Raw genomic sequence first — 27,407 nt, forward strand, 5'->3', positions numbered from 1 at the left:
TGGACTAATACCCGTACCCGCCCCGGTGACACAATTGGTAGGGATTCAGAATGACATTTACTTAGGGGAGGAACGGCTGATTCACAAAGTTGGACTAAAATTATTTTTAACAAATTGTTGCGTGAAGGGGAAGGAATGACCAACGCAAATTATTATTCTAAGTCCAACTTTGTGATTCGGCCGTTCCTCCTCCTTGTAATTTTTTTCTTCCGATTTTGATAACAAAGACATTTTACATTCATTTAGAGGTGTTTTTTTCCACCACTACTTTTTTCAGAGGAAAAAGCAGCGGTCACACATCTCACATGACAAAATTGCAGTCTGAACGAAAGCACATCGCCATGGACCCAACAAAAGCTCACCGACATTGCACAAGTCATGGATGCAATACAAAACAAGTGGATTAACATTAAATAACAAAATCTCAAGCATGGCAATGTTACAACACCCCCCACCCGAAAAAAAGTCCCCCCCCCCTCACTAATCCACTACTTCGCCAAACATTGTCGGTGAGCTTTTGCCCCATGACGATGTGCTTCAACATACAGGCCAAGGGAAACAACTGATGGAAGGCCCAAATCTGATCCAGCCAGCCCGTTTGGTCCACTTCTGAACGCACGGGCGTGTTGAGTTACTCAAACTGCCCACATCAAACTTGATTCTGCGCATCGAGATATTTCAGAAAGCTACAGCATGTACACTCGGGTGCCAACCCCCAAATCCATTTCCAAGTACTCCTCACAATATCCCCCGCCAACCACTGAAACTTTCTTCGCATCGTTTCATTTATAGCAATGGGTTATCGAGACGGTGTATGCAGAACGCGTACACAATCTTCTGAAAATACAAACACAGGTGACACTTTTGGTGCGATGATACATTTTCTCATGTGAATAAAGCCCCGATGCCAAACTTAAAAAACAACAACAAAAACAAAAACCCAGACCGACCATTCATTTTTTTTCTCCTCAAAATACAAATGGCTGACCACTGTTTACTTCATGTGCCCTGTAAACCATTTACGCTCAGGCCAGGACAGCGTTTTATTTCTGACCGTAACTGACACGAGCAAACGCTCGACAAAAACCGAATTAGTGAATTACTGAAGTGATATCCACACGTTTGCCACAGTCCCGTTCTTCAGAGAAGTGAATGTTCTCACGTAGTACTTTGAGGAAGTAGGATAGGGGTGGGTCGGTATGGCTTGCACCTCTTAGTCATGCTACAAATCGAGCTGTTTCAGAAAACACCTAATTTTGAAACTGCAATTTTTTACGCTGATCTCTGATCTGTTTTTTGGCTTTAATAATGCTCAAAATGGACCAAAGGTCTGGATATAACATGAGGGAATACAAGCCTTGTCACTGTACGAAAACTAGAATCAACATGAGTGAATGAAGACCAATGGACATCAACATGGGGGTAATACAGGCCTTGTCATTGTATCATCATGGGGAATACAGGTCTAAACACTGCACGAAAACTGGACATGTAACATGGGTGAATAAAGAACGACTTACAGCATGATAACTGAACCCCAGCACATGATGAGACACAGGCCTAGTCGCTGCGTGAAAACTGACTGGACGTGAAACTCTGCCGAGCAAGCCTGCAAAGTGCTGAAGCACCAAACCTGAACATCCACATACCACTAACAAAAGATGTTCACGATGTTTTCTGTACGTATGTTTCCGGTGTGTATATTGTTTAGCTTACTGCTACCTCTCCTCCCCCTCCCCCACAAGATGCACAGCTAAATATCTTGTCTGAAAACTTTATAAGTGTCTGTCAAAGATAGCAAGAAATGCAGTAATTCCATTGTGAAAAGGAAATTAAATAACCTTAAAATAGGAGATATCGAAAATAGGTTTTTGTGGAGAGTTTGTTAAGATAATTCATCGAAACCGAAAAACCGTGATAAAAACAGGGAAAGTTTGAACTTTTGATGTATATCTATATTATGTAGAAAGCATTCGCTCCTCGGATCAAAATTTTGATGAAGGAACTAGACTCGACCGGAGTGAATATCGTTAATATTGCGTTTGAAAATATGTTCGGCGATTTTGATATTCATTGAAGCCGGAAAGACGTGATGAAGGCAAGGAACGTTTTGAAGCTTTGATACATGTGGATTATGGTCATAAAACAATGAAATACCGATCGACGTGGGCTGCTTTAGCTGCATGGAATTGTTGATTTTCAGTTCGGCAAACACTCGTTTTAGATGGTAAGTTTAAGTATGATTTGAATAGATAGGTCTTATAGTAGCTTACAGGTTTGCCCCCTACCTCCAGTCGAATTTTCGGTTTTGTTGTTTTAGTTTTCAAATCAGCAGAAATCACACGTGAGCCAAAATCGGAATATGATATGATGCAGGTCCCTACATAGCAAAAATAACGAAACACAGGTAACTATGGGTCTGTAAACAAACAAACAAACAAAAAAAAAAAAAAAAAAAAACTGCTGCGAAAAATCACACGTAGCAAACGCAATTCTCAATACAAAATCAATTATCAAAGTATACCGTCATCCGCGGGAACTGCGTCATTCCTGCAGCCACGTCACACACAGGGATGCCATAAGATTATGTCACTGCAATGTCCTTCCACAAGAAGCGGTCATCGCCGCCCAGCAGCTCGTGCAGGCGGAGCACAAAGGGCTTGTAGAACTCGTTGAGGATGGCGATGGTTTCGGGCAGCATGGCGCCCACCTTCTTGTAGTTCTGTCCGATGTTGGTGCTCACGTGGGTCAGGACGGGCCGCATTTCAGACTGGCCCAGTTTGGCTGTGGAACAGAGAGAAATGGGAATTTTGTTAAGAAGTGCCATCACACATAATGGTGATTGTAACTGTTGGACAGGGGGAATTTTGTTTAATGTCCTGTCATATACAATGGTGACTGTATGGTACGTCACACATGATAGTGATCGTAACTTTTATACAGAATGAATTTTGTTGAAAGTCCCGTTACACACACTGGGGATTGCTAATGTGGAACAGGAGGAAATTTGGTTTATGTCCATTCGCACATAATGGTGATTGTAATCGTTGAACAGGAAGAATTTTGTTAAATGTCCGGTCATACATAATGATGTTTGTAACTGTTGAACGGGATGAATTTTGTTAAATGACCGGTCATACATAATGATGTCTGTAACTGTTGAACAGGAAGAATTTTGTTAAATGACCGGTCATACATAATGATGAGTGTAACTGTTGAACAGGAAGAATTTTGTTAAATGACCGGTCATACATAACGGTGACTGTAACTGTTGAACAGAAAAATTTTGTTAAATGTCCAGTCATACATAATGATGATTGTAACTGTTGAACAGGAAGAATTTGGTTAAATGACCAATTATACATAATGATGATTGTAACTGTTGAACAGGAAGAATTTTGTTAAATGACCGGTCATACACAATGATGACTAACTGTTGAACAGGAAGAATTTGGTTAAATGACCGGTCATACATAATGATGATTGTAACTGTTGAACAGGAAGAATTTGGTTAAATGACCGGTCATACATAATGATGACTAACTGTTGAACAGGAAGAATTTTGTTAAATGACCGGTCATACATAGTGATCGTAACTGTTAAATAGGAAGAATTTTGTTAAATGTTCGGTCATACATAATGATGTCTGTAACTGTTGAACAGGAAGAATTTTGTTAAATGTCCGGTCATACATAATGATGATTGTAACTGTTGAACAGGAAGAATTTGGTTAAATGACCGGTCATACATAATGATGATTGTAACTGTTGAACAGGAAGAATTTGGTTAAATGACCGGTCATACATAATGTGACTAACTGTTGAACAGGAAGAATTTGGTTAAATGACCGGTCATACATAATGATGATTGTAACTGTTGAACAGGAAGAATTTTGTTAAATGACCGGTCATACATAATGATGATTGTAACTGTTGAACAGGAAGAATTTTGTTAAATGTCCGGTCATACATAATGATGATTGTAACTGTTGAACAGGAAGAATTTGGTTAAATGACCGGTCATACATAATGATGACTAACTGTTGAACAGGAAGAATTTTGTTAAATGTCCGGTCATACATAATGATGTCTGTAACTGTTGAACAGGAAGAATTTGGTTAAATGACCGGTCATACATAGTGACGATTGTAACTGTTGAACAGGAAGAATTTGGTTAAATGACCGGTCATACATAATGATGTCTGTAACTGTTTAACAGGAAGAATTTGGTTAAATGACCGGTCATACATAATGATGACTGTAACTGTTGAACAGGAAGAATTTGGTTAAATGACCGGTCATACATAATGTGACTAACTGTTGAACAGGAAGAATTTGGTTAAATGACCGGTCATACATAATGATGATTGTAACTGTTGAACAGGAAGAATTTGGTTAAATGACCAGTCATACATAATGAACAGGAAGAATTTTGTTAAATGACCAGTCATACATAATGAGCAGGAAGAATTTGGTTAAATGACCGGTCATACATGCTGGAGATTTTAACTGTTGGACAAGATACATTTTGTTGAATGTCCCATCACACACAGGTACTGGTGACTAACTGTGGAACAGCAGAAATTCGGTTTAAAGTCACATCACACTTTGGCCAGCTGGTGGTTACAGGCATTCTTGTTAAGTACTGATTTTTACATTTGAAAGTCATTGTTTAAAAGGTAGGAGAGGAGGGGTGGGGGGTGGATGATGAGTTGGAAGAAACGGGGTAGATGGACGGTGGAATCAAAGATGAATAGGCTTACTTTGAATAGATAAAGTACAATTAGTCTAAAGAAAATTATTTAATGAAAATGTGAAAGGGAAGTAGTCAGTTTAATAAGAGAAGTTACTGATAATAAATGCAGATTACAATCAGGCACTCATTTTCCCCCCAAGCGTTGTAAAGACGTTTTTTTTTTAAATTTTTTTTATCGGAATCACAAAGCCAAACTCTTCAAAGTTATCGTTTCCTTCCATTTGTGTGTGTGTGTGTGTGTGTGTGTGTGTGTGTGTGTGTGTGTGTGTGTGTGTGTGTGTGTGTGTGTCCCCCGACATCATTACAAGGTCTCTACACGGAGCCCGGAAAACGAAAACATTGCACACAACTCACCTGCACCCAAGAAGTTGAAGACTCTGAGAATGTGGCCCTCGATGTCATCCGAATAGTCCTCGTTCCGCAGCACCAGCATCTGTTCTCTGTGGAAGATCCGCAACCAGTCTTCCATGAACACAGAGTACATGCCTTCCACGAGTCGTATCTGTCAACAGAGAACCGGGCCATTGGATACAACTTGTAAATCCTGATGCTTGCACATCTTTGTCAATCAAGCTTTCCACCCAAGTGCCCTATGCCTTCTGCCACACTCTCCACACACGTTCCACTCTCTCTCAAACACATCGCACACACACACACGCTAATCATGGGAATGAACCGATCAACGCGAGCCTTAAGCAGCATGACTAAGAACCACATAATGAATTCCTCTTCACACAGCAAATTCCAATACACGACCTTCCATTAATTACACTGTCTGCAGTGTGTTCATTCGGTGAACGTAGGCATATGATGTCAACCAAAGACATTATGTGAACCACAATACCTATAAATGCCCTTGGTGATATTCCGGCGCACAGTTGACGCATAACTCGCACGATGTATAACAACCCACCGAAAACAACATTCACGCAGAATATCCAATTACATAGACACCCTACACACAAGTAATGGAAGCACATGTCAGTGACATTGGGGGGAACAAACCCACAAATAACCCAGTGTTTGTGTAAAGGAAGATTCAAAAAGCGAAAGAAATTCTCGGTATTGACATGTCACTGCGCGCAGCCTCACCAGTTTCGTCACTGAAAAACAACAAAAATCAGCACAGCTAATCTTTAAGTCACCAGTCAACAACATAAATTTAACGCTACTCACTGGGCACTAATGGATCAATGAGGACTTTAACAAGTGTTTCTTGGATGAAACCACAGAATCATTTCCTCTTCACATTGCAAATCCCAGTATCCTTCCTCTACTTCCCCCCTCCTCCACCACCAATGCCTTATCTCCATCGCTCTCCCCACAACTTGTCTGGACAAAAAAAGAAAGAAAGAAGAAAAAAAAAAGGTGATGTCAAAGCATGCAGACAAATCCATGTGCGCTAAACTGCCGAACTTAAAAGAGCAATGCCTGATACTCGCATAAGAAACATTTTACACAACACAGTCTTCTTAAAATACTCAGTTTCATCGAAAATTATTTTGAAAGATATTCGCCATTGCCCCAACATTACCCCTGCCTCCAGTGGAAAAAAAAATCCCCACTGAAATATTCTGTATTCAGGAATAGAACCACATAAGTGTTGAATGAAAACACAATCGGATCGTTGTGCAATAATTTCTAAACAGCGACCGGGAGACGGGGCAAGGGCAATCACTGGTCTATCATGGACATCACTGCATGGGAGCGGTTGCCTCCCTTAAACCACAAATTATCATAAATTATAATGTCATTGTCATCTTTCATTGTTTCTTTATGACTCAAAAGAGTTAATGGGAATCAGCTCATTGCCATTGTCACTGCCACTCACCACAGCTTCGTCATACAGCGTCCTGTTGTAGGCACAGGCCCGAATTGAGTGCTGCTGGAAGCAGGCCTTGTACAGAGCCACGCCCTTCACCACGTAGTCATGGAACGTGTGGGTCGTGGCGCCTCGGAACGGTCGGTAGCTGTCTCTCCGCGACAGAAACCGTGAGTACAGTCTGAAAGCAAGTTTAGTTTTAGATACTTGATATACCCCAGAAAACGGAGTATGGCTGCCTACATGGCGGGATAAAAACGGTTATACACGTAAAAGCCTACTCGTGTACATACGAGTGAACGTGGGAGTTGCAGCCCACAAACGAAGAGGAAGAAGAAAAGAGATACTTGATATAAACTAAATAACAAAAAGAAAAACATACAATTTGAAAGATAGCCTTGATATAAACTAAATAACCAAAAGAAAAACACCAGCCCATTTGCATTCCACTGTTACATGATTAAACCATGACATCCGTGTTCCTCTCCCAACTGACATTTCCGCAACTACCAACTTTTTCAGTAACGTTTCAAATTATATTCATAAAAAAGAGAATCTTAGCAAGCAAACAAGATTTTTTTCTATCTGGTTGTCATCATGAGTTATTGTTTTCTATGAAATCAGTGTGAGATGGTTTAATCTGAACCAGTCAGTTTACTGGATAATTTTCCTGATAAATTTAGAATGTTTCTGAAAATGTATAACTGCGGATAGATAGTCATCGGCAGATAGTCTTTCCTGATGAATTTAGAATGCTCTGAATGAGTATAATTGCAGGCAGATAAGTCATCAGCATGACTGCGTCAGTGAATATCAGTTTCAATTCTCTCTCTCTCTCTCTCTCTCTCACACACACACACATTATTTGTCTGTAGTCCCAGCGTCGGCATATTACCATCCATGTGAGGTCATCAGGAGGCCACACACCAGAGGATATTGCACCGCTGCTGTGTCATTTCGGTATCCAGTTGTGCACAACCTACTAAGACCACTACCAACAACAATTACCACGTGGTTGCTGAGCCAGTCTAACCAAGCGTTTCTCCAGAGCAAAACCATTACGCTTCTCCAATGGCTGTCCCCATATAAACCTGCCAACACCAAAACCTTGACAGGAACTCGCCACAACTACGGTAGTGAAGGGGATACACACTATGGTCACCAGAAGAATATGGCATATGAGGGTACAGATTTCGGGTCTATTAAAAAAAAAATCCGATGAATGAATGAATACTGCAGCAGAAGCTCCGGGAATCTATTAGGTTCAGGACTACGTGACAAGGCTGTGCACTACGCCTTCTTTTGTGACATATTCCAGCGTCAACCAGCCCTGAGAGATACTGACACCTGCAGTGTTGGTCGGGGCATCCATGAAGTGGGTGGCCCTTAGCTGCAATTGAACCCACAGCCCACTCAAAACTGGGTTTACATGACAGGCCATAAATTCTAGAATCGAGGAGTATACGTATAATCAATAAACGTGATAAGCTTTTGCAAAGTCACAATCAGACAGACAAGACCGACAGCAACAGTAGAAGCTCACCTCTGTGTGGGATGCCTGAAGAGGAGGATGATCTTGGACTGGGGGTTGGCGTGCTGGATGAAGCTGCCTATAACGATGCGCGGCTCGTCACAGCCCTGGTTGCCCTCAAAAACGTCCCACATCCTCGGGTCCCATAGGTAGGAGGGCGACCCGTCCCCTGAACACAGCCCACACTTTGTTCACCGAGAGCACCTGCTGACCGAGCTGTCTTCTGAATACAACCCGCACCATACATTATTGTCATCTTTTAAGTCTATAGATCCTTTCGGTTTTTAACAATACATTCGGAAGTCTGAATAAAACAATTATCCTCCCAAGAAAATAAAATCAGTGAAAAACAAACATGTACAAGTTTTGATCATTTTGATATTGTACTGATTGATCAGTCAGAGATCATGTTCCAAGCGCTTTAAACTAACAAATGTTACTAAAAAGAAGCAACACACAACAATTATCCTGACAGGTGTGGTGGCCGAAGGGTTGGTTTCTCGCCCGAGTTTCCCGAGTTCGATCCTCTGTTTCGGAGCACCTGGTGGATCAAGGATGGAGATTTTTCCCATCTCACTGGTCAACAATTATGCAGACCTGCTAGTGCCGCAACCCCTCGTGTGTATACATATGCAGATGATCAAATACCCACGTTAAAGATCCTGTAATCCATGTCAGTGTTCGGTGGGTTATGGAAACAAAAATATACCCTGCATACACACCCCGGAAAACGGAACATGGCTATCTAAATGGCGGGGTAAATACGGTCATAGACGTATAAGTCCACTCCTACATACGAGTGAACGCGCCCACGAGCGTAGAAGAATCCAGAAAGAAATTACTGAACAATTCTATAATAGTTCTGTTCATACATGCGAGCCACTTATGCGGGACATAAAGAGGTAAATTACTAAGCATGGATCCAACAAATATTCAAAGAATACTTGTATAGGTTTACAATGCACACACGCGCGCGCCCTGTCACATACATTAACATAAACACCCGACAGATATACCTACTCATCAAGCACATAAAAATATACAGTACGAGCACCCCTACGTTTCCCAAAACCCGCAACAGCCCCTTCCAGATCCACCAATATCATTTTTTTTTGTCGCAACTGATTTCACTGCGTGAAATACGGACTGCTCTCCTCAAGGAGAGCGCGTCGCTTCAGTACAGCGCTCCCTTTTTTGGTTGAGAGTGTATTTGTTTTCCTATCAAGTGGATTTTCTGCAGAAATTTGTCAACAACGTTTGATTTTATTTGATTTTATATGGATGCTTACATAGCGCCTATCCTCGGTCGGAAACCAAGGTCTAAGCACTTTACAAAGTCGGGGCCATTTGCACAACAGGCTCCCTACATGGGTAGAACCGACTGACGGCTGCCATTGGGCGCTCATCATTCGTTTCCTGTGTCATTCAATCAGATTTCAGGCACACACACATACACACTCAGACAGACATGTAACAACGTCCCTCTCTTCCACCGCGATCTTCACTTAAGACCACCCCCAGGATCCCAGCAATGCATAACTTGATCTTGAGGGTGAACCTCAATTTTCACGCACGGTTGCTGCTCTTCCTGCGTCTACTATTATCATCACCACCATTTCTTGTTAGAGAAAAAAAATGCTTAATTTGAAAAAAAAAAAGTCAAGTGTACTTGTAATCACATTACTTTTGCTGCCAATTGCTAATTCTGTCACAATTGCTACTTATGCTGATACTATCTATTCAGTTGCTGCTTCTTCTGTCCTTATTTTTCCCCTGTACGGATGGTGCTGTTCTTAACAACACTAGAACGATTATCATGACTACTAATACATGTTAATAACAGAAAAGTGAAAACAACACTGTATGAAATCAAAATCAAAACCGAACACTGTAGAAAATCAAAACTGAACAATCACAATCAACAAACAGAACAAAGACAAGACAACGGGAAACGTTACCACAGATTCTGTCGGAATGGTTCCTGGAGCGCAGTTCCTGTTTCATCTCTTCCACCTCGTCTCCCATGATGATACGGCTGTACAGCGCCAGAGGCAGAGGCCCTGGACAACAATGTCATCTTCAATCATCACCTTCAGATGGGGAGGTTGGTGGTGAAGGTATAGCTGGTCCCCACAGTCCCCCTTCTAACAGTGTTATTTTTTTTTTTTTATGAAACAAAACGAATCATGTTCCCAGTCTCCGTTCCAACAGTGTTATCTTTTTACGAAACTAAACGAATCATGTCCCCACAGTCCTAACAGAGTTGTATTTTTGCGGAACAAAACAAATCATGTCCCAACAGTCTTCCTTGTAATTGTAACACTGTCATCTTTTTACGAAACTAAACGAATCATGTCCCCACAGTCTCCGTTATCTTTTTACGAAACAAAACGAATGAACACACTTATATTTGTACCAGTCCAGCATTTCTAATCTGTCGAGTCTGTTAAAGCATGTGGTCACATCTGTCGCAGTCAGATGCTTCCAGCGTAGACAATGTCAGCGGTGTGGCCATTTATAAACATCATTTTCATTTACAACAAGGAGAAGAAACAGTATAATCAATTGCTGCCATCATCATCATTACTGCTTTGCACCTGGTCGACCATGTAGTTTCGTGGGTGTTTTTTTTCCTCTTTAAAATTCCCTCCATTCCCTCGATGCGCCAATAAATCCTGACCGCCTTCACTTCACTTCACCCGAATACCCTCCCACCCCGTCGACCCAAACTCACGGTCGTTCCTCTCCGAGTCCTCAGTGAACTTGAGCTCCATGGGTGCCCCGTAGCGGAGGCGGTCCCACCAGTGGTACTCCTTCAGCTCGCCCTGCATGATGGCCGGGTGGATGCGGACCCTCTTGAAGATGTCCGTGGTGCCGCACTTGGCCACCCCGGCCACATAAAAGTAAGGCAGGCAGCGCATCTGCTTCCTCTTCCTGGGGTCCTCGTACCAGCAGGGGTTCTTCAGGCCCGGGATGAACTGGCCCGGCTCCTGCCCAGGGGTGGCAGTGCCAGGTGCGTGAGTCATCGATTGGGTGATGGACTGGGGGCGGGGGTGGGGGGTTATGGTATGGTGAAGAGGGCGGATTGCGGTTTGTGGGGTGGGGGGAATGTCAGGGTGCCAGGTCCCCTGTAACGACTGCCGCCTTGTCGCGGTGCAGGGGCTTGCGTGCCCTGACAACCCCCGGAGCTATGCCGGCGGGAGTTTTACTCCTGGCAGGTTCAACCAAGCCGGACAGGTCCGCGTGGGGTAGGGGCCAGACTAACTGGCAGTCAGTCCCCTGTGCTCACAGGGTAGGTCTTTAGGCCATGAGCTAAGGGCGGGGTAACCCCTACAGAAACCTAGAGGGCTGAAGACAGCGGTACTGGGCCAGCGCGCGCCTTCTAACAAACCACAGTGCCATGCAACTACGCACAAGAGACAGAGTTGGACAGATCATGTGAAACCGATGGCGCTCGCCCACTGAGGTCCCTCCAGGGTGGTGCAGCGCCGGGCTCCGCGCCTCAACGGAGTCCGCCCTCAGCGACTGGAGGTCACCCTCGTCCGTCTTGGCACGCCAGGAGACGGCGGAGGAATGCGACTGGCAGCACATCAACTTCATCCAAGAAGCGTCAACCTTTCATGGTTATGCATTGGAATGCAGAAGGAGTCATGAACAAAAAGATGGAGCTAGAACACCTCCTGCATGAGAAAAACATCAACATCTGCTGCATTCAAGAAACCCACCTGCAAAGCGGAAAAGCATTCAGAGTCAGAGGCTATCAGTGCTTCAGGTCGGACAGAGCAGAAAGACGCAAAGGTGGTATCCTGACCCTTGTTAGGAACAACATACACTCCTGCGAATCAGCCGTCCACATGGAGAATGCCGAGTACCAAACGATTAGGGCCAAACTGAATGACACAGAGTTGCACATCCTGAACTTCTACTGCCCCGATGACCGTCCACTGTCCCTCGACACCATAGAGGTCCCAGACGCAAGTTTTCTTGCCGTGGGTGACTTCAACAGCCACTCCCAGAGCTGGGGTTACGACCATATGGACCGCCGAGGTGAAGAAGTGGAAGACTGGCAAGACGACCATCATCTCGTTCTCATCAACTCTCTAAGCGACACCCCAACCTTCTACTCCAGACGATGGCGCTCCACCACTACCCCTGACCTTGCCTTTTTGCACTGACGACCTCCACGGAGACGTTAGCAGAGAAGTAGGGGATCAGCTGGGAGGCAGCGATCACAGGCCAGTGTTCATCACTATCAACAGGAACACCACCAACACTCCTGTGCCCCCACGCTGGAATTACAAGAAGGCCAAATGGGGTCTCTTCAGACACCGCACCAATGCTCTTACCAGGGACATCCACGTCCACGGCAGAGACATCAATAACGTTGTCAGAGAGCTGAACGGCTGCATCCTTCAAGCAGCCCAAGAATGTATTCCACGTGGAGCTCGCAAAGACTACAAACCCTACTGGTCAAACCAGCTTCAAGAACTTCAGGACGAGATGACAGAAGCCAGACAGGAAGCAGAAAGAAATCCATCAGATGAGAACCACCTGCGACTTCAGCAGACGAAAGCCAAATTCCTCAAGGCAAAAGTACAAGCGAGACGCCAGAGCTGGAGAGAGAAGACAGCGGCGCTGAACCTTGAGAAAGATGGAAGGAAGCTGTGGAAAGTTGTAGGTCAACTCAATGATGAAGGCAGCAGAGCTCAGACAACTACGCTGGAGGAGAACGGAGAGTTACTGACAGGACGACGCGCAGCCAACCGCTTTGCTGACAATTACGCAGAGGAGAGCAATGTACCTGTCAGCCCTCTCCAAACAAGAGAAGCAAGAAGGGAACAGAGAGAACGGACCCACAACACCGATGTGAAACTCATGAAGCAGCCCCTCACTCTTTACGAGCTTCAGACAGCTCTGAGGAAACTAAAAACCAGGAAATCCCCAGGGCCAGATGGGATCAGTAACGAGATGTTGAAGCACCTCGGCAACACCGCCGTCCTGAAACTTCTGGAGGTTTACAACCACAGCTGGGAAACTGGGACCTTGGCTCAAGTCTGGCGAGAAGCCATCATGATTCCTATCCTTAAGAAGAGAAAGGACAAGAAGAAGGCGGCCAGCTACAGACCAATCAGCCTGACCAGCTGCGTTGTGAAGACCCTAGAAAGGATGGTGAACCAGCGCCTGCTTTGGTATCTCGAGACTGAAAACATCCTGGTTTCTGAACAGGCAGGATTTCGTCAGTTTCACAGCACAGAGGACCAAGCTACCTACCTCGCACAAGAAATAGAAGATGCGTTCCAGGAGCAGAAGGTAGTTCTTGCTGCCTGGATTGATCTGCAAAAGGCCTTTGATAAAGTCTGGACTGACGGCCTCCTCGTGAAGCTGCAGAGATGTGGGGTCGCAGGGAACATGCTGCGCTGGATCAGATCCTATCTCCACAACCGCAGGGCAAGGGTCACAGTTGACGGACACAAAGGCAAGAAAGTACTGCTGCGACACGGAGTTTCACAGGGAGGAGTCCTCTCCCCTTCCCTCTTCTTGATCTTCATCAATGACCTCATTGAAACACTTCCCAAAGGTATCCATGCTGCACTCTACGCTGATGACCTAGTGATGTGGTGTAAGGAGGAACATGCCACTACCGCCACCCACAGAATGCAGCTAGCAGCAGACCGCTTAGCAGCATGGGCAGAGGAGTGGTATGTAGCCATAAACAAAGAAAAGTCCTCTACAACACTCTTCACACTGTCACCAAAACAAAAACCAGGAACCATCAAACTGGACGACACAGCCCTGAGAAGTGACGAGGAGGCTACCTATCTTGGTGTCACCTTCGACAAGAGACAAACCTGGAAGCCACACATCAAACGTGCTGAAGCAAAAGCCAGACGCAAGTTGGCCATCATGCGAAAGCTAGCCGGAACCAGCTGGGGAGCAAACGAAACGATACTCAAGCGCGTCTACCAGGGAACCGTCAGGCCCCACCTTGAGTACGGCTCAACAGCCTGGTCTACGGCAGCGAAGACCCACCAGCAGTCTCTGGATAGGGTCCAAAATCAAGCCCTACGGATCATCACCGGATCCATGCGATCCACACCAATCAAGGCCATGGAGGAGGTTACTGCCACACAACCCCTTGCACAAAGGAGAGACGCCAAAATCATGGTCCAAGCAGAAAAGTTCCAGTGCCTGCCTGATCATCCGATGAAGAGGAGGATGAACGGACTGACAAAGAATCGCCTCAAGCGCAGTAGCTTTATCCATGAAAGCAAGAGACTTGCCAGGGCGCACCGGGATGGTGTGCCTCCATCGACGCTTCCACTGAGTCCCAACGACCTGCCGCAGCCATGGAATGAAGACTCCACAAGTTTTCATATCTCAACATCAGTCCCTCAGGTCGCTCCAGGAGATTCTCAGGATGACACGGCCAAACGCACTCTGACACAAGCCATGATTGCTGAAAGGTACCCTGAAGAATCCTGGATTCACGTGTACACAGATGGCTCTGCAACCAACGCTGTTGCTGACGGAGGAGCAGGAGTGTACATGAAGTCTCCTGAGCACCACACATCCACAGCAAGGATACCCACAGGAAAGTACTGTTCAAACTACGCAGCTGAGGTTCAGGCGCTCATGCAGGCCGCTTCAATGGTTCACGACTCAGAGAGCGAATGCCCACAAGTTGTCTTTCTGACAGATGCGTTGTCTGTCCTGGAAGCCCTTGCAGGAGATAAACTTCCTCGTCTCAAGGAGAAACTACAAGAAGTTGCCCAGCAACGACGAGTAGTCCTGCAATGGGTTCCAGCCCACTGCGGAATTCCAGGCAACGAAATTGCGGACCAGCTCGCCAAACTCGGAGCGAAATAAAGACAACCAAACAACAGTGTTAGCTTCGCTGAAAAGAAGACCCTTGTGAAGGCAGCACTGCGACCACAAGCCACAAGGGATGCATATCACGAGCTTGAACGCTGGCAGCAGGTAGCAATTATGCGCTTACGCACAGGACACTGCCGCCTCAACGCTCACATGTTCAAGAAGCTGAAGCTGGCACCATCACCGACCTGTCCCTGTGGTCTTGAAGACCAAACACCAGAACATGTTCTGCAGACTTGTCCCCTCCACCAGGGACTGAGAGACACCGTGTGGCCAGAAGCGACCCCACTACGCACCAAGCTCTACAAGCTCTACGGCTGCAGACAAGACCTGGAAGCCACGACGACATTTGTCTCGCAGGCCAGCCTGACTCTGTGACAAGTGCGACCGAAAAGAAGAAGGAGGGTGCCAGGTGCGCGAGTCATCGATCGATTGGGTGATTGGATTGGGGGCGGGAGGGGGGGAGGGAGTGTTGGGGGATGTGTGGTATGGTGAGGAGTAGGGTCGGGGCTGTCAGGTTACCAATGTAGCTGATCGCTCCCACTCGCAACCCCCCCTCCCCCCCAAAAAAAACACAAAAAAAACAAAACAAAAAAACCCCACAACAACAACAAAAACGAACAAAAAACAACAACAACAACAAAACCCAAACAACAACAACAAAAAACAACAACCAAAAACAAAAACAGAGGCTGTCGTAAGTTCGGAGGACTGGATGTGATCGTCTGTCCTGAGAGAGCGAGCGAGCGAGCGAGCGAGCGAGCGAGCGAGAGAGAGAGAGAGAGAGAGAGAGAGAGAGAGAGAGAGAGAGTGTGTGTGCAGCGTATCATAACAGTGCATGAGTAACAGGACGACTGACAGAACAAGGATCATGTACACGTCCCCAAATCGGGAAGACAGAAAGGAGTGCGAGCATTTTATTTGTTGTGAATTTTATGCTAAAGTATGTGAATGAAGCTGGACATTTCTTTAATTCGCTTTTTGGACGTTTTTCTATCACGGTTATAACAGTACAGTACAGCATAGCACTACACAGCACAGTATAGTTCATCACATCACATCACAACACAGCATAACCGACGTTAAAATTCCCCAGGTTCACCACACACTCACAATGTAAGAGAAGGTCAGAACTTTCTCCGCCAGGTTTTGGGCCTTGACCTTGTCGGCATCCCGACACGGTCCCTCGAACAGCGGGGCCCCTCCCACGAACTCCTTCTCCTTCCCGTGCACCTTGCTGCGCGTGACTGACTCCAGGTACCACTGTGGGTACTTCATGCTGGACAGCAGAACTGAACGTCAACCCTCGAAAACGGAGTATGGCTGCCTACATGGCGGGGTAAAAACGGTAATACACGTAAAAAGCCCACTCGTGTACATTCAAGTGAACGTGGGAGTTGCAGCCTACAAACGAAGAAGAAGAGAAGAACGTTTAATGGTTTGATGTCCCATTGCCTTTCTGCGGCTATCGGGGCGGTGAATTCACATTCATTGCGTCTAGGGCTCGGCACAGGAAGGCGGGGGCCAGTCCTCTCCTTCCGCCGTTTTAACCTTTCCCCAACCAAGTCGTTACCCATTCACACCTAGGCGTAGAGTGAGGAAATTCGGAGCAAAGCGCCTCTCCCAACGACACAACACCAGGCCGAAAACGAGACATCGAACCTTGACCACTGGTAAACACTGGATCAGATGTCCAACGGTTAACCGACTCTGCCACGGCACGTCCTGGCAGAGTGTGACAGGAAAAGTCAAGGCTACTCTGCCTGATAATTCTACATTCTGTTTCTTCAAGCAAGAAAGGCAGACAGGATCATTGGACTAGTATTAGAGGTATAACTCTACATAGTTACAAGTGTCATTCGTGATGAGAAATACTACTTTGTTGCGAATGGAAATACTGGCATTGACCGTACTGTTGACCATTGTGGTTTTTGTGATGTTTTCATTGCACACTGCCATAAGAATTTCATTCTTTCAAAAAAATTAATGAGCTATTATCCTGTTTGTTGACAACGAAAAAGCATTTGATCATAATTATTTGCATGAGCTTTTTCTCTCTTAAAATTCAGGACTATCAGAAAGCATAGTCATGTGTCAAAATGGGAAACTAACACTCTTTCTTTCTGTATTTATTCGTCTATCTCTTTATCTATGTTTAACAAAGTTATTCAGAATCAAGTGTGCCAGCAAGGCGTTCGAAGATAACCCACAGCCATACAAGTCACGTACTAATCAATCAGCCAAATCATGTCTTTCATGTCTTCAGCAACCAACCAAACCACCCTAGCAACCAGCTCACCCCCCACTCCTTTAAAAATGAATGAAAATAAATAAAGAAATATAGAAATAAACAAATGAACGAATGAATAAATAAACAAATAAATAGATAAATAAATAAATAAATGAATGAATAAAGCTCACTCGGTCAGCCAGGACTGTGAGGGGTCTTGCACTTTCTCTGGAGGCTTGGGACGACCTCGCCAAGGCTTGTACCCGAGCCGCTCCTGCTCCTCCAGCTGCTCCTGCTGACGGATCACCATGGGCTCCGTGGCCGACAGAGGGTCGATCGTGCGTATGTCCATCTGTGACGTCAACAACTGCATGATAAGGCTTCATCAACGTCATCAGTATGACCATCGTGCGTATGTACATCTGTGACGTCAACAATTACGTGATAAGGCTTCGTCAACGTCATAAGTATGACCATCGTGCGTATGTACATCTGTGACGTCAACAATTACGTGATAAGGCTTCGTCAACGTCATCAGTATGACGATATGATGAATGTTTCCCCCTAAAAAAACAACAACACGGGGACTGAATTACTCCGTTTGTATACACTGTGGCGCTTCTCTTTGCTGGACTGTATTAATTTTGGCCTAAACTGCTGTACTGCATGCATTGTGTGACACTGCTGTATGTTGAGACTGCATTGTAACAAAACTGCACACTATTACGCTGCACCGTACAACTCCGCAAGTTTTTAACATCAGTTGATAAAACTGATAATGTAATGATGACGATGATGATGATGATGATGATGACTGGTGGTGATTGTTGATCATTATGATGATGATGATGATTGGTGGTGATTGTTGATCATTATGATGATGATGATGATGATGATGATTGGTGGTGATTGTTGATCATTATGATGATGATGATGATTGGTGGTGATTGTTGATCATTATGATGATGATGATGATGATTGGTGGTGATTGTTGATCATGATGATGATGATGATGATTGGTGGTGATTGTTGATCATGATGATGATGATGATGATTGGTGGTGATTGTTGATCATTATGATGATGATGATGATGATTGGTGGTGATTGTTGATCATGATGATGATGATGATGATTGGTGGTGATTGTTGATCATTATGATGATGATGATGATGATTGGTGGTGATTGTTGATCATTATGATGATGATTGGTGGTGATTGTTGATCATTATGATGATGATGATTGGTCGTGATTGTTGATCATTATGATGATGATGATTGGTGGTGATTGTTGATCATTATGATGATGATGACTGGTGGTGATTGTTGATCATTATGATGATGATGATTGGTGGTGATTGTTGATCATTAAGCAAACGAAAAAGCATCAGCTAAGAAAACAGAAACCAAAGAATATATAAAATAATCGAAAAAAGGACAAATGGGAGAGGGAGTGGAAGAGACCGAGAGAAACTGAAAACGAGGTGGTTGTTAAATGGTGCTGTGGTATGTGTTTGTGGTATGCATTTCTTAGTACGAACGTGCTAAGGTATTAGGTACAACGGGAAAAGAACATCATTATCTTATGGTGTGCTAAGGTATTAGGTACAACGGGAAAAGAACATCATTATCTTATGGTGTGCTAAGGTATTAGGAACAACGGGAAAAGAACATCATTATCTTATGGTGTGCTAAGGTATTAAGAACAACGGGAAAAGAACATCATTATCTTATGGTGTGCTAAGGTATTAAGAACAACGGGAAAAGAACATCATTATCTTATGGTGTGCTAAGGTATTAGGAACAACGGGAAAAGAACATCATTATCTTATGGTGTGCTAAGGTATTAGGTACAACGGGAAAAGAACATCATTATCTTATGGTGTGCTAAGGTATTAGGAACAACGGGAAAAGAACATCATTATCTTATGGTGTGCTAAGGTATTAAGAACAACGGGAAAAGAACATCATTATCTTATGGTGTGCTAAGGTATTAGGAACAAAGGGAAAAGAACATCATTATCTTATGGTGTGCTAAGGTATTAAGAACAACGGGAAAAGAACATCATTATCTTATGGTGTGCTATGGTATTAGGAACAACGGGAAAAGAACATCATTATCTTATGGTGAACACGCAGTTAGCAATATTAGGAACAAAACGCAGAACATCAAGTTATAGTGATCACGTTATCAGTGTTATTAAGAATAAACGAAAAAAAAGAGCATTATCTTAAACTGATCACGTTATGGGCGCAACTGGGAACAGAAGACGATGGACCATAATCACAATATCATCAGTGATCACGTTAAAAGCCATTATGATCAGTGATCGCGTTTAAGATCCATGTTAGGAGCAAAGAACGAAGAACATCGGGATCTTCATGATCACTCACCTTGACATCAGTTTTATGTGCGGCATCGCCAGACTCCTCAGTCTTCCCAACCTGAGGGAAAGACACCCATCATTACATATGAAAACACATTTTATCTGTGTATACATAAATGAATATATATATATATATATATATATATATATATATATATATATATATATATATATATATATATATATGTGTGTGTGTGTGTGTGTGTGTGTGTGTGTGCATGTGCATGTGTGTGAGCGTGCGCGCGCGTGCGTGTGTGTGTGTGTCTGTGTGCGTTCGTGCATGCATGACATTATGTATGAGAGTGCGTGTGTGTATGCGTGTATGTGAGAGAGAGAGGGAGAGGGAGAGAAAGAGATGCAGAGAGATAGAGAGAGAGAGAGAGAGAGAGAGAGAGAGAAGAGGGGGAGGGAGGGGGAGAAGGGTAATACATTTCCAAGGCAGAAGTTGCAGCCCTTAACAGAATCGTAAAAACCGCCACCAAGATTACCAGGGCTGATCTACCTTCTCTAGAAGACATATTATAAGCGGCTAATCACAAAAGCAAAATCAATCAGCCAGGACGAATCACATCTAGCTTTTGGAATTTTCGAGATGCTCCCCTCTGGTCGACGGTACAGAAGTATAAGGATGAAAACCAATCGCTTCGCCAATAGCTTTTTCCCCAAAGCAGTCCATGCCCTATCTCTCGAACAAATCCAGTATGATAAATAGAATTGTGCAATCAACAACCATCTACCTGAAGATCTAGTCATCAACCCCATCCACATATATGTGGCATCTGTTCAAACGTGTGTGTGTGTGTGTGTGTGTGTGCAGTACGTGCATGTGTGAGTTTGCACAAGTTTTTTTTAGAATGATATGCACTTGTGTGTATCCTAATTTCTACTGTATCTGTGTTGTGTATGATTTTTAATTTATGTTCGTACCTTGTTATGAACTACCCCCCCCCCTCCCACCACCACCAATATTCCTTGTGGCCCCGGTGCACTTGGTAATAAAGACATATTCTATTCTATTCATTTTTATTTCTCTACCTCAATGGAGACCTGAAGCACCTCTGCCCCCGGAGCGGCATCACGCGCCACCTCCTTGCCCGATCCCTGCACTGCTGCTGCTGCCGCCGTTTCACGCGCTGCTTGGTCACGTGGGGTCGGTTCACGAGGCGCCTCGGCATCAGGGTCTTTGAGGCCCGGAGACTGAAGGCTGGCTTTCTCTGATGCGGACTGACCAGCGCGGCCCAGGCCGGCCTCTGAGCGAGACGGGTCCACCGCAGTGGTACGTTTCTGCGCCTGTTGTGGGGATTCCTGGCTGCTGCTGACTTTCCGTGATCTGGGCGTCTTTTGGGCGACCGGTCCTGCGTGAAGCAAACAGTCTCAAGAATTGGGTTAAAACGTGACGCACGAGGCGGAAGTGCGTGCGTGCGTGCGTGCGCTGGGCTGCGCGCGCCTTACTTCCTCCCTTACTTTGAATGTGCGTTATGCTAAATGACTGATATATTATAGTGTGTTTGTTTCTGTCAAAACCAGGTCAAAAGATCAATTAAAACAGTTTTCGTATTGTTACTTTCTCAACCACGATGAGTCACAAGATCAAATAAAAAACAGTTTCAGTATTGTTACTTTCTCCAACACACTTAATGAGTCACAAGATAAAATAAAACAGTTTTAGCACAGTTACTTTTCTCAAACTCAGTGACTTTTAATACACTGCGCAGACAGACCTATTTCCCTCAAACTCAATTAGTTTTAGAGCGTTCTTAACCTCAGTGGGGATGATCGTCAATGCAACAGTTTCCACTCCACCTGTGATCAATCATGACACGGTTTGCACCAGGTGGGAGATCAGTCTGCTTTACAATATTCCTCGTATTGATTGTCAGCTCGGCTCAAAAGCACATGATAAAAGAGACTAAGTGGTTGCATGGGCAACATGGGTTGTGAACTCGTGTCACCAGTAAGACTGACTTCGTGAACTTGATGTGTGGAGTTTCCACGTCCACAGTGGGGTAGCTTGAACATGATGCGCTCCAGAAGTGATTTCGAGGGGATGGACAGGTGTGTCGGGGGATCGGGGTGGGATGAGAAAGAGAGAGAGAGAGAGGGGGGCTGGGGGGGGGAGCGGGGGAAAGGGAGAGATATGCAGGCATACATACAGACCAAGAGAGAGACGGAGAGAGAGAGAGGGGGGGGGGGGAGAGGGAGTGATATGCAGGCATACATACAGACCAAGAGAGAGAGAGAGAGAGGGTGGAGGTAGAGGGAGAGATATGCAGGTATACATACAGACCAAGAGACAAAGAGAGAGAGAGAGGGTGGGGGTGAGAGGGGGAGATATGTAGGTATACCTACAGACCAAGAGAGAGAGGGAGAGAGGGGGAGAGAGGGAGAGATATGCAGGCATACATACAGACCAAGAGAAAGAGAGAGAGAGAGAGAGAGAGGGGGTTGGGGGGAGAGGGAGAAATATGTAGGTATACATAGACCAAGCGAGAGAGAGGGGGGTTGAGAGAGAGATATATGCAGGCATACATACAGACCAAGAGAGAGAGAGGGGGGGGGAGAGGGAGGGAGAGATATGTAGGTAAACATACAGACCAAGAGAGAGAGAGAGGGGGGGGGGGGTGCGGGGGAGAAGGAGAGATATGCAGGCATACATACAGACCAAGAGATAGAGAGAGAGAGAGGCAGAGAGAGAGAGAAAGAGAGAGAGATTGAGAGAGAGAGGGGAGGGGTGCGGGGGAGAAGGAGATATATGCAGGCATACATACAGACCAAGAGAGAGAGAGAGAGAGCCAGAGAGAGAGAAAGAGAGGGGGGGGGGGGTGACATGAAAGAATGAGCTATCAACATTCATGCGTACTGTATGAAACTGGTTAAATGTACATTATCAAAATTAATAATAGTGCACCGCAAAAAATGGTACAAACATATACTGACAGAATAAACCAGTTATGGGAGAACACGAACTTCACCAATGGCAGCATAGACAGCTACAAAACAAAAATTATTGCAATTGGGGGTGGAGAGAGAAAGAGAGAGAGAGAGAGAGAGAGAGAGAGAGAGAGAGAGAGAGAGAGCTCAAACGATTCAAAAGATGGATGAACAATGACGGGAGAGCACTAGCTGCACAGACCTGACGATGGAGTTTTGGCCCGTGACGTGGTGCGTGCTTGTGTTGCTGCCGCTGGTCGCTCACTGCTGGACAATGGTCAAACAACATTAATAACTACATCATTCAAATATGGCAATGTCATTAATAACTACATCATTCAAATATGGCAATGTCAGTGTTTTTAAACAGTAATGACTGGGCGTTATGGCAACAATACCCAACATTACTACTGAATAATGATGATTGTGGCTACTATTACTTCATTAACTGATGGCATCTTCTAATCATTTTGTTACTAAACTGGAGCAATGTTACTTAACTGCTGCATGCGAATGTACTTTTTGTTTTTACTTGTGAACTGAATTCACTTACCTACTGATTTTATTACTGCAGCGGAATCGAGGTTTCCCTGTTCTTTAATTTTCCAGTGATTGCAATTATCATTATACCACCTCTAATTTTTCATTACACACACCTTTTTGTTATCTCGGGTGATAATCATTCAATCTTTTCTTCAGATGATTCTTCGGAAAGGTGAAGAATATAAGAATGGATGGGTATGGCGCAGGAAGCAGCTGGGAGAAAAACTGCGGAGGTGAACGTAAAATATGAAGTATACTGACCAAACTAGTTTCGTTGAACTGACAGGAACACATACACCTGCCCATTTTTCAAGCCTGTGCTTTGTCTTCCCATTTTGTTACCGGTGTTTTGGCAGCCTTTGAGCTTTTCTGTCGACTATACTTCGTAACGGTCCTGGGCCAGCCTTTGCCGATTATATTAGGCTCCCGGGCCTATCTATGCCCACTATGTAACAGTCGTTACATGGGCCTGTTCATGCTAACTATATAATAATCTCTTACTGTATATCACAATACAATATCTATACTGCCTGTATAAGGGAACCGTGCCACTCTTTGACGACTATATAACATTTCTGACGACTATATAACGGTACTGAGGCTATCTTTGCCGACTTAGTAACAATTGTGGGCCTATCTATATACCGACTATATTACGGTATTAGGCCTACCCTGACAATTGTGTAACTGTGTTTGCTGACTACCAAAAGTGCAAATGCCTAGTTCTTTATCTGACCACAATGGTCCTGGCCCAGCTTGCATGGGACGAGCTTTGCACCGCTCAGTTTGCTAAGATTTAACAATGTTCCTAAGTATATGGAATTTACCGTGGAGTTCTTAATTCAAAGCACACTTAGCGCTGCTGAGTTCACTCAGTGCAACCCACTCCTGTTCCTATTTGTGCCGAATTCGTAACAGCCCTGAGCCTGCCTGTCTTTGCTGACTACAATTGCAAGGATTTATCTTTGCCGACAGTACAACGGTTCTGACCCTATCTTTGCCAAGTCTATAAAAACACTGAGCACTTAATCGTGTGTTTTTCGTGATGCCTGGTTCCTTGGTGTTTATCTTATCTTTATTCTTATTCGTCTATTTTTGACAGTGATGAATGTTATGTGCTGTTTCGCTGCGATTTGCGCCTGTGTGATTTGGGACTGTGATGGTGCCTGTGTGGATTTACATATTTTTATGTCAGTCTTACATATGTATATTTTAGCCAATGTCATGTGAGACTGTGTTCACTTTATACATATTTTTACGTAAGGTAGTCTTAGATTTGTATATTTTATTGTAAAGCGCGGTAAGCCCCATCTGAGATGAGGGGCATTGCGCTATATAAGCCTGCATTTACTATTATCATTAATCATCATATATCATGGGTGTGCTCACATAAACAGACCAAGTGGTGAACTCACCTGGCACTGGTTTTGCTGATGCCATCCGTGAACAGCAAAGAGCGCCGGGTCTTGAAGTGATGGTGAACCAACACCCCCACCACCGCCAAGGCCAACACCCCCAGCACCACCCCCTTCAGGTGCACTCGCATCATCCACTCTACTGGCTCCGATCACCTGCCGAGAAAAAAAAGATATTACCAGCGGAATAAATAGAAAGAAGAGAGGCATGGCCGTCAAGACGCACTTGTGACACGCGCTGTATCCAATAAAGGGATCATGGAAAAAAAAGAAAAAGAAAAGAAAAAAGATCCGGAAATACGGCTCAATTCGGAAGACATGCAACCTACTGTTGGCATGACTGTGAAAAAAAAAAATCTTACTATGTTTAATCCAAATTTGGTATTGTCAGACAAAGTGTTTCCTGAGAAAATGAATTTGTTAAAGTTTACCACGGACAAACACAGACACAGACAACCCGAACACCAGGTTATAATATAGACTCACTTTGTTTACACAAGCGAGTCAAATATTGCCATCCCTTCCTTTCTTGTAGGTTAAACACAGAATGGACTATCCTCTATTCTTCTCGCATAGGTTCCCGTTTTGAAGTCATGAGTGGAATTACAAAGTCATTGATGATAACACACACACTGACACGCACATACACATACCATACTGTCTATCTCTTTCCTTCTTCACCAGGTCTGGTTTGAGCACAGAGTTAAAAGACACATACCATACTGTCTATCCCTTTCCTTCTTCACCAGGTCTGGTTTGAGCACAGAGTTAAAAGCAAAATGTCATTTTACGTCAAATCGTTCACGCTAAAGAGAAAAATATAGGTAGGTTACGCACTGCCAAATGATGACCCTTTCGTGACGACTTCTTATAAAACAAAGTCATATGCCGGTAGTTAAAAAAACCGGGGAGGTCTTTCCTCAAAATCTGCGCATTTTCTAAGTCGTGTGGATTAAAAACTCATCTTTCATTTTCGCTCTCCTTCGATTGGCTGCTGTTTGTAAACAAAGTCATGGGTGAATTAAAAGTGAGGTCAATTCTATTTTCAGTTATTATGCTGTCTGGACGAGAGTTTGAAATTCAGCGTGATTAAAAATATTCATTTTAAATAATACCTTCATAAATAAAAGGGCAAAATCAAACAGAAATCCCGTCTCTCGCTCCCAACTGATGTTATAGATATGAAGCCATGGGCTGCTTCATAACTGATCGTTCACTCCCCAGACATGTACAGAAGATATGTCTTTTTTTAAGTGTCTATTTCCAGAGAAACACTCGTGTCCATTTTCCTCCAGACGTTTTTCGGATTGGTTAGGGAGAGGGCAGAGAAGCTACAACTGAATGTCTTATGAAAAAAAATATATATAAATCACACACACACTCACACACACGCTCTCTCTCTCTTTCTCACGCGCGCTCGCGCACACACACACAAAACACAAGGATCTCTCTCCTGGTTTAACACTCCTGCATCCAGTTGCAATTTTGCATAACTGTATGTCGTGTTCAACTACGCCCGTCAGACCAGCAGAGGAGGCAACCGCTGTCCCAACTATCTGGGCTAGAATTTGATTATCTTGGCCAAGAGGGTTTTAGAACAGTCGGCGTTGGAATGGTTCCCAGAGGCCAGCTAGCCTCCAAAGCTGCAGCATTAAGAGCCAGTGCAATCATGTCTCCCAGTTGAAGTCATAGTCCTTCACAACAGACTAAGCTGTAAATGACTTCCCAATGCAATGGAGAAACCGCTGTTAGTTATTTTCTGATTTCCCCCCGTCTTCCACAACTTGTACACACACCTCAGATCCTTAGACTGCCTCTCTGTTATTTGGGACTGGATATCGATGAAATAACACACTGGACTGAACCGAACTGGATATGTCTGGTCTGGACTGGGTTTGGGCTGTTCAGCACAGCCCCGCACGAAATACTTTATTGCAATGTACTATATTGAACTGTACTGCAGTCTTAGACTGAAGAATGGACATCTCGAATTACGCACACATCTCTACAACTTGGATCCCCTTCGCAGAGCACACACACACACACACACACACACACGGATGTGTGTAAACAGAGATATAGCATTAAGAAAAACTATTTACGTGCATATCAGTTTGCAAGCGAACAACACTGCTAAATGTCTTGTACTGCCAATCTGACATTTACTAAGAAGAACAATGTCCGAGGCTGGCTGAAAGAAAACAACTCTGCTACCAGGTCCTTCGAGATCAGAAGCTGACCTCACTGCCCTCCAGCCCTCCCCACCTTTAAGTATGTCCTTTCAACTTGCGAGAGACAGCATGCTCTTCCCTCAATTTGCACGAGCAGAAGACAAAAGTGCCAGAAACAGAGACAGATAATATTCAGCTACCTTATGTTCACCTTGCATTATTGCACCGGAACTAAAAAAAAGAGAGAGCGTGGGGGACCAAAGCCAAGAAACAGAGTTAAAAAACACACACAGATCACACACACACGCGCCCGCGCGCGCGCACACACACACACACACATGCAGACAAACAGGCACAAAGAAACAGATTATTAAAAAACAAAAAGAAACGTACAACCTAACAGAATACTCAAAAACTTACCTGGATGATAACACAAAGCCTAGGATTCCTCTGAAAGACTTACCTGGATGGTAACACAAAGCCAAGGAATCCTGCAGGAAGCACAGAAGCCGAACTCGAAGCCAGGCGCGAGCAATGCACACGGAGGGATTCAGGTTATCTGGCGATGATGGGCCAGTTGATCGATCTATCGATCTGAACCTCCAGCCGCCATTCACAGGTTAACACAGGGTGTCAGGCTGTCCCGATTCACAGTGTGTTTTTTGATGAAAAGGTATGATAGTTTCATTTGTGTGCATACATTTAAAAAAAGAAACATTATAAGATTGTATTACGTACAAAAGTACACTTG

At 44.4% G+C, this 27,407-nt stretch overlaps 1 protein-coding gene across 2 annotated transcripts; it reads right to left on the reverse strand.

Moving 5' to 3' along the window:
* Positions 1 to 460: 460 nt before the first annotated feature.
* Positions 461 to 27,288, reverse strand: LOC143285085 (carbohydrate sulfotransferase 15-like). 2 transcript variants are annotated; one of them, XM_076592295.1, is made up of 13 exons: positions 27,120 to 27,288; positions 24,486 to 24,641; positions 22,730 to 22,791; positions 20,632 to 20,951; positions 19,604 to 19,654; positions 17,403 to 17,563; positions 16,095 to 16,260; positions 10,843 to 11,098; positions 10,067 to 10,168; positions 8,121 to 8,277; positions 6,587 to 6,758; positions 5,110 to 5,257; positions 461 to 2,784 (listed from the first exon to the last, which is right to left on the reverse strand). In XM_076592295.1, exons 2-13 carry the CDS (start codon positions 24,617 to 24,619, stop codon positions 2,585 to 2,587), a joined length of 1,929 nt encoding a protein of 642 aa, XP_076448410.1. In that variant the 5' UTR covers positions 24,620 to 24,641; positions 27,120 to 27,288; the 3' UTR covers positions 461 to 2,584. The 2 variants fall into 2 exon arrangements, with proteins under 2 accessions (XP_076448410.1, XP_076448409.1); XM_076592294.1 differs by having other exon boundaries at positions 22,730 to 22,794.
* Positions 27,289 to 27,407: the final 119 nt, after the last annotated feature.

This window comes from Babylonia areolata, chromosome 8 (genome assembly GCF_041734735.1).
Source record: "Babylonia areolata isolate BAREFJ2019XMU chromosome 8, ASM4173473v1, whole genome shotgun sequence".
Taxonomy (NCBI): domain Eukaryota; kingdom Metazoa; phylum Mollusca; class Gastropoda; order Neogastropoda; family Buccinidae; genus Babylonia; species Babylonia areolata.